General features: G+C 47.1%; 7 protein-coding genes across 7 annotated transcripts; 3 read left to right on the forward strand and 4 right to left on the reverse strand.

Annotated features, from left to right (window-relative positions):
• Nucleotides 1–507: 507 nt before the first annotated feature.
• On the reverse strand, nt 508–1,091 carry TRUGW13939_05342 (uncharacterized protein; the record flags this gene model as incomplete). The annotated part of the gene is made up of 2 exons (XM_035488506.1): nt 508–983; nt 1,040–1,091. The coding sequence occupies 2 exons, from the start codon at nt 1,089–1,091 to the stop codon at nt 508–510; spliced, it is 528 nt and encodes a 175-aa protein (XP_035344399.1).
• A 1,978-nt stretch (nt 1,092–3,069) lies between these two features.
• On the forward strand, nt 3,070–3,868 carry TRUGW13939_05343 (uncharacterized protein; the record flags this gene model as incomplete). Its single annotated transcript, XM_035488507.1, has 3 exons — nt 3,070–3,357; nt 3,424–3,682; nt 3,747–3,868. The coding sequence occupies 3 exons, from the start codon at nt 3,070–3,072 to the stop codon at nt 3,866–3,868; spliced, it is 669 nt and encodes a 222-aa protein (XP_035344400.1).
• A 1,173-nt stretch (nt 3,869–5,041) lies between these two features.
• Nucleotides 5,042–6,862, reverse strand: TRUGW13939_05344 (uncharacterized protein; the record flags this gene model as incomplete). The annotated part of the gene is made up of 1 exon (XM_035488508.1): nt 5,042–6,862. One exon carries the CDS (start codon nt 6,860–6,862, stop codon nt 5,042–5,044), a length of 1,821 nt encoding a protein of 606 aa, XP_035344401.1.
• A 379-nt stretch (nt 6,863–7,241) lies between these two features.
• On the forward strand, nt 7,242–7,850 carry TRUGW13939_05345 (uncharacterized protein; the record flags this gene model as incomplete). Its single annotated transcript, XM_035488509.1, has 3 exons — nt 7,242–7,411; nt 7,526–7,703; nt 7,773–7,850. 3 exons carry the CDS (start codon nt 7,242–7,244, stop codon nt 7,848–7,850), a joined length of 426 nt encoding a protein of 141 aa, XP_035344402.1.
• Nucleotides 7,851–8,239: 389 nt separating this feature from the next.
• Nucleotides 8,240–10,702, reverse strand: TRUGW13939_05346 (uncharacterized protein; the record flags this gene model as incomplete). Its single annotated transcript, XM_035488510.1, has 12 exons — nt 8,240–8,399; nt 8,465–8,534; nt 8,600–8,755; nt 8,810–9,251; nt 9,309–9,406; nt 9,457–9,572; nt 9,639–9,753; nt 9,809–9,888; nt 9,946–10,038; nt 10,094–10,259; nt 10,311–10,507; nt 10,566–10,702. 12 exons carry the CDS (start codon nt 10,700–10,702, stop codon nt 8,240–8,242), a joined length of 1,830 nt encoding a protein of 609 aa, XP_035344403.1.
• An 809-nt stretch (nt 10,703–11,511) lies between these two features.
• TRUGW13939_05347 (uncharacterized protein) lies at nt 11,512–12,839 on the forward strand (the record flags this gene model as incomplete). The annotated part of the gene is made up of 5 exons (XM_035488511.1): nt 11,512–11,560; nt 11,618–11,802; nt 11,870–12,179; nt 12,230–12,383; nt 12,434–12,839. 5 exons carry the CDS (start codon nt 11,512–11,514, stop codon nt 12,837–12,839), a joined length of 1,104 nt encoding a protein of 367 aa, XP_035344404.1.
• Nucleotides 12,840–12,850: 11 nt separating this feature from the next.
• On the reverse strand, nt 12,851–13,911 carry TRUGW13939_05348 (uncharacterized protein; the record flags this gene model as incomplete). The annotated part of the gene is made up of 2 exons (XM_035488512.1): nt 12,851–13,642; nt 13,711–13,911. The coding sequence occupies 2 exons, from the start codon at nt 13,909–13,911 to the stop codon at nt 12,851–12,853; spliced, it is 993 nt and encodes a 330-aa protein (XP_035344405.1).
• Nucleotides 13,912–14,185: the final 274 nt, after the last annotated feature.

Here is a 14,185-nt window from a genome sequence, read left to right on the forward strand (position 1 = left end):
ATCAATCTAGGAGAGACACGTAAGCACTAGTATGGGTTGCCAGGCGATATTGAACCTCTCTTCAGGATGCTTATAAATCATTCTCAAAGGCTTGTAAATGTCGAGCTGCGACATCATTTCATTGCATCCGAACTGCTGACTGTTATAAACCTTCTCCCGTTAGAGGAAAAGAAAAACATAGCTGCTCAAATCACTGTGAATACTAGTTTCCTTAATCGTGCTGGTTGGCAATTCGTTATTTTAGAGTTTCTAGGAGTGTGCTGTCCTTCTCAGACCCAGAATCCCGAATCTGCGCTACAATGTTTGGAACGTGGGCATACGGTCACTCTCAGCCAGATAATGAAGCGAAATTTCTGCGCTAAAACAAAGTGATCCGTGAATCTAAAGCTATACATGGTGCATATATACAGTTATGATGCAAGTACAAAAAGTACAAGATAACCCTTGATTTGCATCAGCTCTAATTGATTTCAGATGTAACCCAAGAAAAGAGCGGACGCAACGTCGTTACTCAGAAGCAACAACATTCAACCCGGCAAGAGCGACACATGTGATCTCGCCCAGATAAATTGGTCCCCCTAGATTATCATCTCCTGCGATGTCTGAAGACGCCGGACAGAAACTCCAAGGGAAGCTGCTGAATTTGCCCGCAGGAACCAAAAAGTTGTCAGGAGTGATTTTAAAATCTATATCATAGATTGTACCATCATCGCCGCCTTTTTTGTCGAATTGTATGCTGCCCACGTAGGTATCGTCCCATGTCCAGGCATAGCGCAGTGAATTGTCGGTGAGTGAGTAGGTTTGAAGACGACCCTCTGTTCCATTTTCGAGGAAAAAGACCGTTGGGCTATCCTTCCGGCTGCTTATAGTCTGGACATACCCTATCCCACCGTTTTTGTTCCCACTCTCGACCACTCCGAGGCCGTTCAGACTGGTATCATTGGATGATACTGTAAGGGTGAACGTCTGGCTGGCTGCTGGGACTTTCAGAAGTTAAAACACGCCCTAGTGTGAACTCAATAATACCAAAATAACTTACTGGCAGCAGCACATGTAGCTGTCAGAGCTAAGAGTGATGCAAAGGTTTTCATTTTGATTATAAACAAAGTGCTTAAATCAATGTTGTTCTCTAGGGCTGGAAACTATGCGATATCTGACGAGCTATTTAACTATTTTCTTTGTACTAAACTTAAACATCTCGTTCCGTGTTTAATTTCAGCCGCACGGCACTGAGGGAAGGCTGTACTCTCTGTCGCAAAATACGACCTTGATAACCTCATAGTTCTGTCGATCCCCGTCGATCCCTTAATCTCGGCTCTATTTCTTCCATCCGGCCCTCATTTTTACTAGTATATCTTTTAGATTATGATATTACACAGATAATAGAATTATAGTTATGAGCCTCTAGCACTCTATTCACAAGCGATCTACAATCTATTCATAAATATTAAGCAAATTCAATGTTATTAGCTAACAAGTCCAGCGAATTTGCCATGATTGAATTAATGACTAACTGGTGCTAAACTCTTCTAATGTTAATGTATCTTTAATTTTAGAAAGTACTAATGCGTTATTCCAACCTTAATATCAAGAAGGTTGCAGTCCTGCGTATATGTGCCTAAGTTTTAGCTCTCGGGAGTCGGGGCAACCCGAAGTATTGCCCCAACAGCCCCCAATTTCGAAGACACAACACTCTACTTGTAGTCAGCGAGCGCCACATGTAACCCGTTTGTGCTGACACCGCAAGCTGCGCTGCGACGGACAGTAGCCGCAATGCTGACGCTGTCAGGACACGGGAATCCTATGTGAAGACGTTCGAGGCCCCTGATAGCCATCAATTGATGGCTTAGTACCCTTAGGCTAGAAAATATAAGATATAATATATATCTTTTTGGATATTCTTAATATACACATACCTTTATATATATTAGAGTGATATAGCTCTCCAATACGGTCTTAGTTGCGAGGATATTTTAATTAGATAGAAGAAATCTTGTTGGCTACATGCAAGTCTTCCAGATCTTCTGTTCCCATATGCCCTGGACCTGTTACTCTTGCCTATCAATGGGCACGGACCTCTGTTAAGCTAAAATGTTTTATTACTTGGAGTTTGCAGTAAGTTCCATGACTACTATGTCTGAAAAGCCGCCAGTCAAGCTCCGTGCCTGGGTGACCTCGTCTGCGGCTTGACGAAAGTCTTTACCAAGCTTTTCGATTATTTCGATGGTTTCGTAAGGGAGGTAGACTGGCGGTGCATTAACTATGAAATTTCGTAAGAGCCTCATGAAAACATTGAACAGAACAGCGAAAACCGCTGACGTCATCCTTTCGTTGGCAGGTACGTACCACACTCCATATTGCCTCGAAAATGCCATTGTTTCAGTTATTTCAGAAGCAGGGTGACTGTCAATTCTTTATCATGACATCCTGCCTTTAGTATTATTTTGTCTTTTTATTGAGGCTTTTATGTAGAATTTCTGTTCTGTAAAATAAAGATTTACACGGCAAGTGCTTGTTCTTATTAAATTATCTACTGTTACTATATAGATTATCTAACTTAATACTAAGCTGTTAATAACTTATTATAAGCAGCAATGGGCATTAGATAGATCATAGGATACAGTGATCAAATTTTTCTATTGATTGATTGCATGGGTTGTCCTTTTGAGGAAAGTGATTATGATAATGAGAATGTGTGCACAGTGCTTTCCGAATAAAATGATTGATTGGCCGACTATGTTATGATCTGCAACACAAAATTCGAGTAAATAATACCCCAGATTCTTCAAAACAAGCCACCCAAGCCAAAACTCGCTCTCAGGCCTTCTTCTCATGCACACACACCGCCAGGTCAACCTTCAATCGCCGACTGAATACCACCGGACCCACTTTTCGCCATCAGTCGGCGATTGCCACCAAAAAGCCTGAACCCATGTCAAACACGTGGATGCTTTCTTTAAATATTGAAATCTACAAGCTGTGCTTTTCTCCAGACCTCCAAACAACACAAACATCAGAAACATATCAGAACACCATCAGAAACACTATACCTACCACGCAAATTACACCATGTTGTCCCTGGTGATCCCCTCGTCTTCGCCCCTAGACCAAGATCCATCGCGATGCATCCAGCCTCGAGACAAACTGTACTCGCTGCAAAACTTGGTCAAAGATATCAAGTCATGCCTTGGAAATGACTCTGGTATTGGCTCATCTGCCATCGACGAAGACTATTTAAAGTCGCTCCTTCGAAAATACGCGTCCAACCCCAATGACTGGTTTCGATATTTCTACAATGATTACTCCAAGAACTACACCCGCAATACGATTGAGAATATCAACCAGAAAGCAAATATCGTGAGTTTTCTATATATAATTTTTATTAAGAAAAAAAAAAAAAAACTCTAACAGTGGGAATAACAGCTTCTTCTCGTGTGGAACCCAGGCAAGGGCTCACCGATCCACGACCATGCCAACGCTCACTGCATCATGAAAGTCCTAGCTGGCGAGTTGGTCGAGACGGTCTATGAAAACCCAGACCAAGAGGCCCCCAAAACTAGCCCTCTGGTGGTTAAATCAGAAAACAGACATCAAACCAACGATGTGACTTATATCTCCGACGACATTGGCTTGCATCGGGTTCATAACCCAAGCACCGACCAAATTGCAGTATCTTTGCACTGTACGTTTTCACAAAAACTCAATGTTTGGAGAGTCTTTTTTAAGTTAACATGTTATTTACTCAGTATACACACCTCCCAACGCAGCTGACTATGGATACCACATTTTCGACGCAACTACGGGCAAGGCTAGTTTTGTGCCGCAAGCTCGGTCTTTTCTGACGTCTGGTGCGCAGAACGAGCAATGAGTAGGCGAAGTGTATGTTTCACGACAGAATGATTTTGATTTTTTTTTTTTTTTTTGCTATTTCAAGTACTTTTGGCGTCATGGCCCTTCGTTGATGCAGTTTTTGGCCCGATTTTGGATTAGTATATATACCCTGTTGTCTGAACTTTGCTTGAGTGAATGTTAAGAATGAATGTATCTGCATTAATTGATAGCTATAGCTATTAAATGAGAGCAAAAAACATTTAAAAAAGACAAACAAAAACAAACGGACAAAGGCTATGCTCTGAGTAACAAGCTAGGCACTGATTTCCCGAAAGTTGCACAAGACAATATCAATTGATACAACAACGCCGTCGGAGCCGAAACTATAGATTACTTGTCCACCACTGATTCGCTTCTGAATCGGCGAAATCATACAACAATGGACATTTGTACGTAACCAACACGAAGATAAACCGCCCGCTCGCTTTGTCTCGGAAGGATCGATTGATAGTGACTCAATCGGCGAATGAACAAGATAACGTTGGCTGACCGCCCTTTATAGGATCGAGATGTGAATTGGGCTATCAGGAGATGATCTACGTGCGTACCTTTGTTTTTATTATCAATAGGTGGGGCGAAGTTTGATATCTACCAGGTATCAACAGTTGATCTGCACATGTGATCTAGAACAGTCTCAAAACAGAAAAAAAAAAAAGAAATAATAGCCTGTACTACAGATAAAATATCAAAAATCATTTGAAACACGCTATTTCTATACTTCTGGGAACTTTTGCGCAAAACAGGAGAAAATGTCAATAACAAGATATAGAATGCGACGCATTGTTACACCCATGACCACAAGGCTTATCGCAATTGATTAACAGGATGGCGACATGCATCACCAGAGCCAACAATAAACCAGAAAAGAATGAGTCGTCTAGCGATCGGTGACTAAATAGTTACATACGCGGCCAGGTGACGCATACCAAAAAAGCCCCTGGATTGGGAGGCTCGGCGAATGACTACTCAATCGCCGATTGAATACTGCCCGATAGATGAAACGTCACGAGTCTCTCATTTTAAAATATCATTTCAGAATACATGTAGACAACCCAAAAGGTGTTTCTATTTGTCAATCAATATATATATATATACATAATTTACAGAGGTAGGCTATTCTCATATCCTTTGGACGGGCCATGCCGAGATATCAACTGAAATCAAAATCCGGCATGTTGTTGAAGAAAAAAGTATTACTGCACGTCGGATCAATAAAAGTCGGCGTCATATGCTGAGAAATTGGCCGCTGCTCATTGACATTTGCCAGCCCGATCTGGGAGTTCCCTTCCTCCGTTTGAATAGATCCTGCAGGAAGAGATGTACTCGATTGCTCTGTAGTCAGCTTCTCAACCTGCAGTGCACTGGACCTCAAATGGTGGTATGCCGGTCCTGCGACGGCCCAAGTTCGCTTTAGATTCTTTAGACAGCCAAGGACGAGAATGACGCGGTTGCGATGATGATCCAAACATTCGTTCGAGTGATTGGCACACGTCGATAATTGGACCATGCCGCAGAGCACAAGCGCTGAAACCACAAACGGGGTGTGGCGGTGAACTGCAGGGCAGATAGAAATGAAGTCTGAGAGCTGTTTGGATGCCTCGGTGGCTTTGATGCTATGCACCAACCTCGTAAAGGAGGGAGGGAGATGATGCGGCACCCAGGGGTAGAATAGACTCTCCGTGGAAGGCGAAATAGGTTGAAAATCGCTTCGCGGGAGATGTAAAAGCATTGCGGCGTAGCTAATTGTCAGGTGGGCCTGAAACAGCATTTCGTCCACATTTCCATACGAGTCCACAATGTCGACCTTTTTGGCGGGGATATGGTTGATCCAGCTAACAAGTGCGTTTTCCACCGCTTGCAGATGGTCGCGATGGCAGTCACGTAGGCGGTTCAGCACAAGAATCCGACTCAAAATCTTGGTCGCGTCAATCCGATAACTGAACGATGAAAACGCAGATTCCTCATCGGCAAATACACGTTGCTGAAAGTCGCGAATCGTAGGCGGTTCAGGAATCGCACCGTTGTTGGCATATGTAACCTCTTCGCAAGGAAGAGCGACATCGTGTGGCACACTGGCACATTGAAAGTTGAGCTTTTTGCCCAGCGCAGCGATGAGGACGTCGGTGATGTATAGCTCCCACCACGTTCTTCTCAGACTCTCCGCGTCAATAGACCGAGTCGGATAACACGAAGAAGCAAATTCCTTGCGATGCATCCCCAATTCGAGGGCCAAGCTGATGCTTCGGGTGAGTGCAGATTGTGCTTCAAGGCCTTCGCCGCGAGCATACAACGCAATCGCAAACATCAATAATGCCTGAACCATGTGTGGAGACTGGTCTGGACTTGACGCAAGTTCGGCGGCCACTCTGTCCTTGTACTGGAGGTCCGGACTAAGGGGTAGATAATGCGACCCGATGAAATTGACCACCAACTGCAGAAAAACCGGGTAATTCCGAATACCATATAGAGAGCTAGGCACCAAGATAGGGTGTGCCATGTGGAAATTCTCATAAAATAGTCGAATCGAGCGGTCATCTGGCGTTGGCTCATCGGGTATATCTGACGGCGATGGCAGTAGCTGCATGGTGTCCCCGGACACTACCCCAGACCACACAGAACCGACAGCCGAATTACGCTGGTTGTCAGGGCTTTCGATTCTCTGAGGCTGAGGGACGGAATTCTGAGGTATCATCGAGATTGGCCCGTCCATGTGTATGCGACTGGGGGTGATTTCACCCTGTAAATCGAAATCCCGATGACTGTCGCCGACAGAACTGTGGTCCTGGCTGCTCCCATTAAGGCGAGATTTCCTGCGACCTCCACGCCGGGACGGCAAATAATGACAGGCCAGCCCGGCCTGTAGGCAGCGAGAGCATGCTGGCTTGTCGGCGTCACACTTGAGGTGCTGCTTGCGGCATCCAGTGCAGGCGAGCGCTGCTGAGGCTTTGGCTTTGCATCGCCCCGAATTCATTGAACATGGATTTGATTCGGGAATGACCTATCAGGATAGACTGGATGGTTGTATGGGTTTGGTTGGTTTCAGTGAGTCACGGCATTGACGTGACAACACCGAGCCGTAATTACATTTGGTTGGTGCTGTTGACCTCTTATCGTATAGTGTCAAGCCAGTCAAGGAGGAGAATAAATGGTCCATCGCCGTGATGTCAATCCGCCCTGGGTACGATCTAACCTATTTCGGTTAGCACATATCTAGTAGGCGTTAAGCGAAAGTCTTGGCAGAAGCCACACCAAATCGGGAACAATTTTCGAAAATTGCACATTTAATTGTTGCGCAACAACAACACCACCACCCAACCTTTTTCGATCTCCAGACAAGAAAATCCATCAAGATGGGTCGCGTACGCACCAAGACCGTCAAGAAGTCCGCCAAGGTCCTGATTGAGCGCTACTACCCCAAGCTCACTCTCGACTTCGAGACCAACAAGCGCCTGTGCGATGAGGTCGCCATTATTGCCAGCAAGCGCCTGCGCAACAAGATTGCCGGATACACCACGCACTTGTACGTTTTTTAAAACCACCATATATTCCCGGAGGAATTCAGAGAAATTTTGAAAGGGAAACAAAAATGGCAAAATATTGGACAAAAATAGGTTAATAATTGGGTTGAATACAGGATGAAGCGTATCCAGCGTGGCCCCGTCCGCGGTATCTCCTTCAAGCTGCAAGAAGAGGAGCGTGAGCGCAAGGATCAATACGTTCCCGAAGTTTCTGCTCTTGATGTCAGCCAGACTAGCGAGAGCGGCAAGCTGGATGTTGACCAGGAGACCAAGGACTTGTTGAAGAGCATTGGTGTACGTTTTCCCCCATATCTACGGAAATTTTTTTTTCTCTATTTGCTAAATTGTTGCTTTTTTTAACAGTTCGACTCCATCCCCGTCAATGTCGTCGCTGTCTCCCAGCAACAGGTTGTCGAGCGCCCCCGCCGTTTCGGTCGTTAAGCGGATGCACGACTTGGGATAATGTAACGATGGAACTTTCTCCGGGCTTGGGAATGCGGGTTTTTTTATCATTATGAATTGATATGGAGGCCGGCCTTGCTCATAAAAAAAGAAAGAGAATAGAATGGTTGGCGTGGGCCAAAGGCCATGGGCGAGCAGTCAAAATACTGCCGGGAACGACCAGTGTTGTATTTTTTTTTTACAAAACTGATTTGTAACCTACCTAACATTCTCCAGGTCTTGGGAGAGTTCTGCAATATAAAAATAAACAAAATACGAATCACTGACAAAGACGTTTCAAACACATTTCAATCCGACTAAATGGCTAAATATGGCAACATGTCCCAAATTTTGGGTCCAACTGATAAGTAATCCTTTTACCAGTTTCCTCAGTCGTCTTCCATGTGATATAGCGGGGCCAACTTTGCATTTCTTTGCCAGAGCAAGTTGCGTTTGATGACGTATGGCAACCATGTGCCGACTTGATATTGAACATGCCGTGTCGTGGGTACACCAAAGACGAAATCGAGCTCCTCGAGGGTGCGTTGTCTAAAACTTGACGTTAACGACCGAGCTACCAGTTTTGAGAAGAAAAAGGAAAAGCGGAAACGTACTTGGTCTCTGGAACAATAAAGAAGATGAAAAAGAAAGCAACCATATTGAGGCCGGCGTAAAAGCCAAAAGCTATGGTTCAGGTCAGCTGAATCTGGGGCTGGAAGAGATCAACCGAGATATAAAAAAAAACATACCGCCTGTCGGTCCAAAGGACGCGAGCAACGAGGGAAACGTCAAACTGAGGGCGCTTCCAACCGAGTTGTTTATACAGATCGTAAAAGCTGCACCTAGTTCACGGTGAGACAACGGGAACGCTTCACTGAAATAAATCGACGGAATAGGCCCAATTCCTGTGTACATGTTAGCTATATGTGCGGATTATATAAAGAGACGGAAAAACTCACCTGGCCCATAGAAAGCCGTAAATAAGTAGATGAAAAGCGCAATCAGCGGCACTCTGGCACTCGAGCCAAAAGGCAGAAGAAAGCTCAAGCCAGCAGCAAGTAAACACCAGGCCATGTTTGGAAATGTGAAGAGTAGCAGATTTCGTCTACCAAAGGTATCCATTGTCCACACAGCAGGGAAAGCAAACACGAACAGGACTATTCCATAGCCCATGGAGGCTAGCAGAGAGACCTTTACCGAGTAACCGGCATCGGCAAATATGGTTGAAGAGTAAAAGGCCATGATGTTGATGCCAGAGAATTGTTGGGCAATGACAATGATGGCACTGGAGATCATGGCGCGTCGCAGGCGTGGGACCGATATGATCTCGAGAGCACGGGTGCTGAGTGCTTTGCCTTCAAATGCATTGTGCTCTTCGATGACTTGACAGTAGGCGTAGTACTATAGCCCTTATTGTTAGCAAGGTATCTCATAATTGCAAGAAAGGCGTTGGAGTACCAATTCACGAGCAGCAATAAGTTCAGTATTACGGATTCTGCAAAAAGATTCAAATGCTTCGCGATAGCGGCCTTTTTTCATAAGCCAACGGGGTGATTCTGGGCTAGGTAAGTGAGATTTCATGGGTTTTAGAATATATGCTTCGTACCAGGGCAGAACCAGACAAAAATAAGAACCGGGATTGCGGGAACAAAGGCTGCAGCGAGTTGGAATCGCCAGGCTAGACGGCCGATGCGAAAGAATATCAGGTTTGTGCAGTAGCCACTATCATCACATTGTCAGTAATAATACGAGGAAAAGAAAAAGCACGCTAGTTTCCATCAGACATACACAAACATGCCGAAAGAAACCCACAGCTGAAAACTGGTCACAATCCCTCCGCGGATAGTTGCTGGACTAACTTCGGCACTGAAGACAGGGATAGTTGATATTTTAACACCCATTCCTAAGGAGAGTTAGAGTCGATAAAGGTATTCAGTGAAGAGTTACTTGATTCTCACCTAGTCCCATGAACAGACGACACAGTAAGAGTCCCCACCAATTTTGAGTAAATGCTTGAGCAAGGACAGGAAAAACACAGCTACATGCTTGCATTAGTGACACTCGCATGAAAAGAAAGCGGCGATAAAAAACATACAATAAGCCTGTGAGGAAAATGGTGCCGCGTCGGCCAAGCCAGTTATTCAGGGGGTCAGCAGCCCATGCACTCAAAAGGCCGAACAGAGTTGGTCTGTTGCTTTGTCAGGATATGATTCGGGAGTCCTCTTGAGAAGATGAATTCTCACCCAGAGTTGATGACGCCAACCAACCACGTATTATTCTCAATGCCGAACTCTTGGGGAAAAGACAAATTGGCACCATTTGCCCCGGTGTTATCCCAGCCTTGGATTGCAGAGCCAAGCGAGCAGAGGGCGATACTGTAATATAAAGCTTTGGGGAGATGCCAACGGTCTGCCAGTTATGTTAATTTCACACGGATAGAACAATGCTGGAGCAACTTACGCGTCGTCTCCCTCCGGAGGTGGTACTTGTCGTCCTCGTCAAGCTCATCAATTGACTCGAAGTTGAGCGGGCTTTGCGCCAGCAGAGCAGCTTTCTTGAAGGTGTCGATCTTGTCTTCTAGGCCATATGCTTCACAAAAATGAGTGACATTTATGAACAACTGTGTCTTGGAAATGCCGGCCAAGGGGTTGTAGATTCTGTAGAAACCCAATTTTTAGTCATGACCGTACTTTAAGAATTAGGGGGCTACCATACCTCGCATTGAGATTCCGCCCATAGCTCGCGGCTTCCACTCTAGGGTCTTTAGTGACATGCTCGACGTCTTCGATGTACTCTGTGTTGTTCTTGGGCTTCCCTGAGCCGGAGTCAACCGGCTTGTTAACGTCCGCCATTGCTCAAGAGGAAGTGTATTTGGTCAATACAGTAGAGTGAGGATAAGGTGCAACGATGGACGGAGAACTCCCGGAGCACCAGTTGAGGGTATTTAAAGGAGACCAAGAAGCAAGGCGGTCAAGGTGACGCCATGGCGAGCATTGTCACGAGCCGAAGAGGCCAAACCTACCAGAACTGTGTATAATTACATATCCCGGGGTAAAACTAGACTAGCGCCAACCCCCGAGATTTCGCATCGGACCCACTCTGGGCCAGCCCGATGGTCGCAGTAGCCAATCACAGCTACCAAAAGACACGATCGGGCAACGCTCCGAAGCTGCCAAAAGCCGGTAACCAATGGGCGGGCATTGCTGCGGGCGGGTGGGGGAAGGCGCCGGCCAGGGTCGCTCCTGCCTGTGTTTGGCAAGTTGGGAGCTGGGTCGCGCCTGCCCCCCGTGCCCTGTGTGTGCCCGCCCGCTCCTGCCCTGTGTGTGTCGCCGCGGCCGTCCAATCACGGGACTGGGCCTCAGTGTGCCCTGTACAGCTGTGGCGGAGCTCCCTGTGCAGGCTACTGTGCTTCCTGCACAGGTCGACAGTCAACTGACAATCTCAAAATGCCACCTCAGCAGTATCTCGTCGTGGTCCCACAAATGCCGTGGGGAGCACCTACACCTGACTAGAAGATCCGCTGTGAGAGGGTGTCCCGTCTGATACCCATACCGAGAGAGGCGAGGTACAAATAACCCGTGGCTGCCTATTGAATCTGACCTAGAAAAAACTAAAACACTATTCATCTACGTACAGGACTTTCAGAAAAAAACACACAAACATGGGCAGCGCAGGTGTTACAACATGGCTCGACAAGCTCGAGGAGCAGTGTATGATACCGCCAGTCTTTGACTTAATGGTAAACTTGTACTGACACATGCCCAAAGTGAACGTGGACGTCGACTGGATGGACCCGACTTTCACCAAAAGTCTGCCGATTGTGCCTCACGACATGACCAGCAACCAGCTCTGGGTCGACGACCAGATGAACCACCCCGACAACCAGGAGCTCTTCCTCAATGCCGTCAAGGAGTACAAGGATGAAGGATGGCTAGCCATTTATACTCGTGTGGTGAGCTTCCTCCCAAAAATTGCATGACCCTGAAATTCTGGGCGGGCTGGCTAATTTGGTTTTCAAGGCGTGTCTCATGTGCAAAGAAAACATTGGCAACATCAAGGGCCGCGTCCTGCTCCAAGTCCTCCCCTCAAACGCATACGATGGCCAGAAAGTTCTCGAACATGCCCGGCTCTATGCCCGCGAGTTTGCAAAAGTCGGAATATCCAAGGACCGCTTCTGTATCAAAATCCCGAGTACTGGCCCAGCCCTGAGTGTTTGCCCCATTCTCAAAGAAGAAGGAATCGCCACCTTGGGGACAGCTCTATTCAGTCTGTCACAGGCCATTGCTTGTAGCCAGGCTGGATGCCTCTACATCAGCCCGTACTACAATGGTGAGCAACCGGAGAAGACCGAGAAAAACGCCTGCTAAACAATATAACAGAGACTCGCGCTCATGACGAACTCGATCTTTGGCCGAATGTCGAAGACCCCGCTACCCAGCATACCATGTCCCCACGTATCATCCAAATGCTAGAGACATACAGGCGCTTGTACAAAGAGACGGGAAAGCCGCAGCCGTTGATCAAGAACGCAAGGTACGCTGCACGAACAAAACACCTATAGCTCTGATGCTAATAGCTCCTAGTTTCATCAATGTGAAAGAGGCCATGGCCGCTGGAGAAATGGGATGTGACTCCTCCACCATTTCGCCTCAGGTCCTCACCGAACTAGCCAAGTTGCCATACGACGGTAGCAAGCAGCCAGGCGAAGGCGTTCCAAAACCAGTCCACCCAAACAATCAAAACACCGTCCCTACCCCGGAGCGACTGAAGAAGATTGCCGCCACAGACCCTCTCGCCCCTGCAAACTGGGACGGAAAATTGGCCAGCACCGATATTGACTACCTAGCTAACAATGGGGCCGAGTTGGCCAAGGCTATCGCAGCCGATCCTGCTACTGTATCCCGGCTGAAAGATGCCCTTGAGCTGTTCATTGGTGGCCAGAACAAGAGCCGGGCCAAGATCGAAGCAGCTCTCAAGACCCTTGCATAGGCGATAGAATATCAATAAAGAGACATCATTTGCGTCATTTCAGTCCTGTTCGAATTTGGATTTTGCGTAGACTCGGGCCTGCCCGATGTTCCAGGAAATGCTGAAAGCTCGAGAGGGCCCATTTGGGCAATTAGACCTTCTTGGCCAAGGTGGTTGGGGTAGGGAAAGGCACTAGACGTGCCATGAAACATACTGTTCTCGCCTAGGCGTTGTGGCATGGGAATTGGCTCATTATTTATAGCCGTATCTAAGTCAAATGCACTCGTCTGTAGCCCCGACGGAATTGCCTGTGTAGGATCAATGTCCTCCCAAAAGTCAAAGTCCTCTGGTACGTCACCTAGTAGATCGGGCCCACCAGCCAACATATCTAAATGGCTTTGTTGGTGGTGCTGTTGATGTATTTCCATTGCTCTGTTTCTTGTCGTGTCGCCATCAGGGCTGTAGTTATTCTGGTCCGGACTCGTGGTCGAACACGAATCCTGCCTTGATTGTCGTATCATTGCCTCGCTATTTATTCTATTGATTTCTGCTTCCCGTCTCACGAATTCTACAACCTCGTCTGCCAGCGGCCGCGCAACTCGACCGGCGGAAGTGGTGGTGATGGCGCCCGGTTGCAAGAGCACGCGAAGCGAATTCACTTCTTCGAGAAGCTCGTCGCGCTCAGCTAGCAATGCTTGAATCCCGCGTATTCCGGCTAGACATTGTTTGTCTTGTGCGCGATGATAGGCAATGCTCTCATTCACTATGGTGTGTTTGGAGAGTCGCGCAGCCGAAGATATAGCGGGGATCAGCCGTGCGAGTTCCTTTTATCTCACAAGTCAATATAAACAATATAAACCAGAGACAAACGTTCATGGAGGTGGGTGCTCACCATGAGCTGGTCGTTAAAAGCCTCTCGTCGCGACTTTTCAAACACTCGATGGGCGGCGCGATCAGCCGGCGTGAAGTTGCGCACTCGCTTCTTTGTTTTCCTTTTGCCGTCGACCATCGTTGGCCACCGCGGGTTTGCTGTGCTGGCTGCTTGGTTGGGGGAAGTATCTATCTGTGTTTGCGGAATGGGCTGCGAGGCCATGGCGTTGTTGAAGAGCAAGTTTGAATTGTCCAGTCTGTTCAGTCAGAAATAAGAAAGAGGGATGGGCGACGGGGTAAAAAGCGGGAGGTTTACCCCAACCTTGTCCTTTTCCCCCCTCTCTCTCTCCACCTTGGCAGGCGGACCTCGGAGGATCCCCCGGGCTTCCCCAGATTCCACCCAGGGAAGAACAGGGGGGTGCGACTGGTATTTATGAGAGATGGTGCTCAGCTTGCTATTTATGGCTGCCGAGGGAAGCAATGTAGATTCCACCCGG

Source organism: Talaromyces rugulosus, chromosome III (assembly GCF_013368755.1).
Source record: "Talaromyces rugulosus chromosome III, complete sequence".
In the NCBI taxonomy this organism is placed as follows: Eukaryota; Fungi; Ascomycota; class Eurotiomycetes; order Eurotiales; family Trichocomaceae; genus Talaromyces; species Talaromyces rugulosus.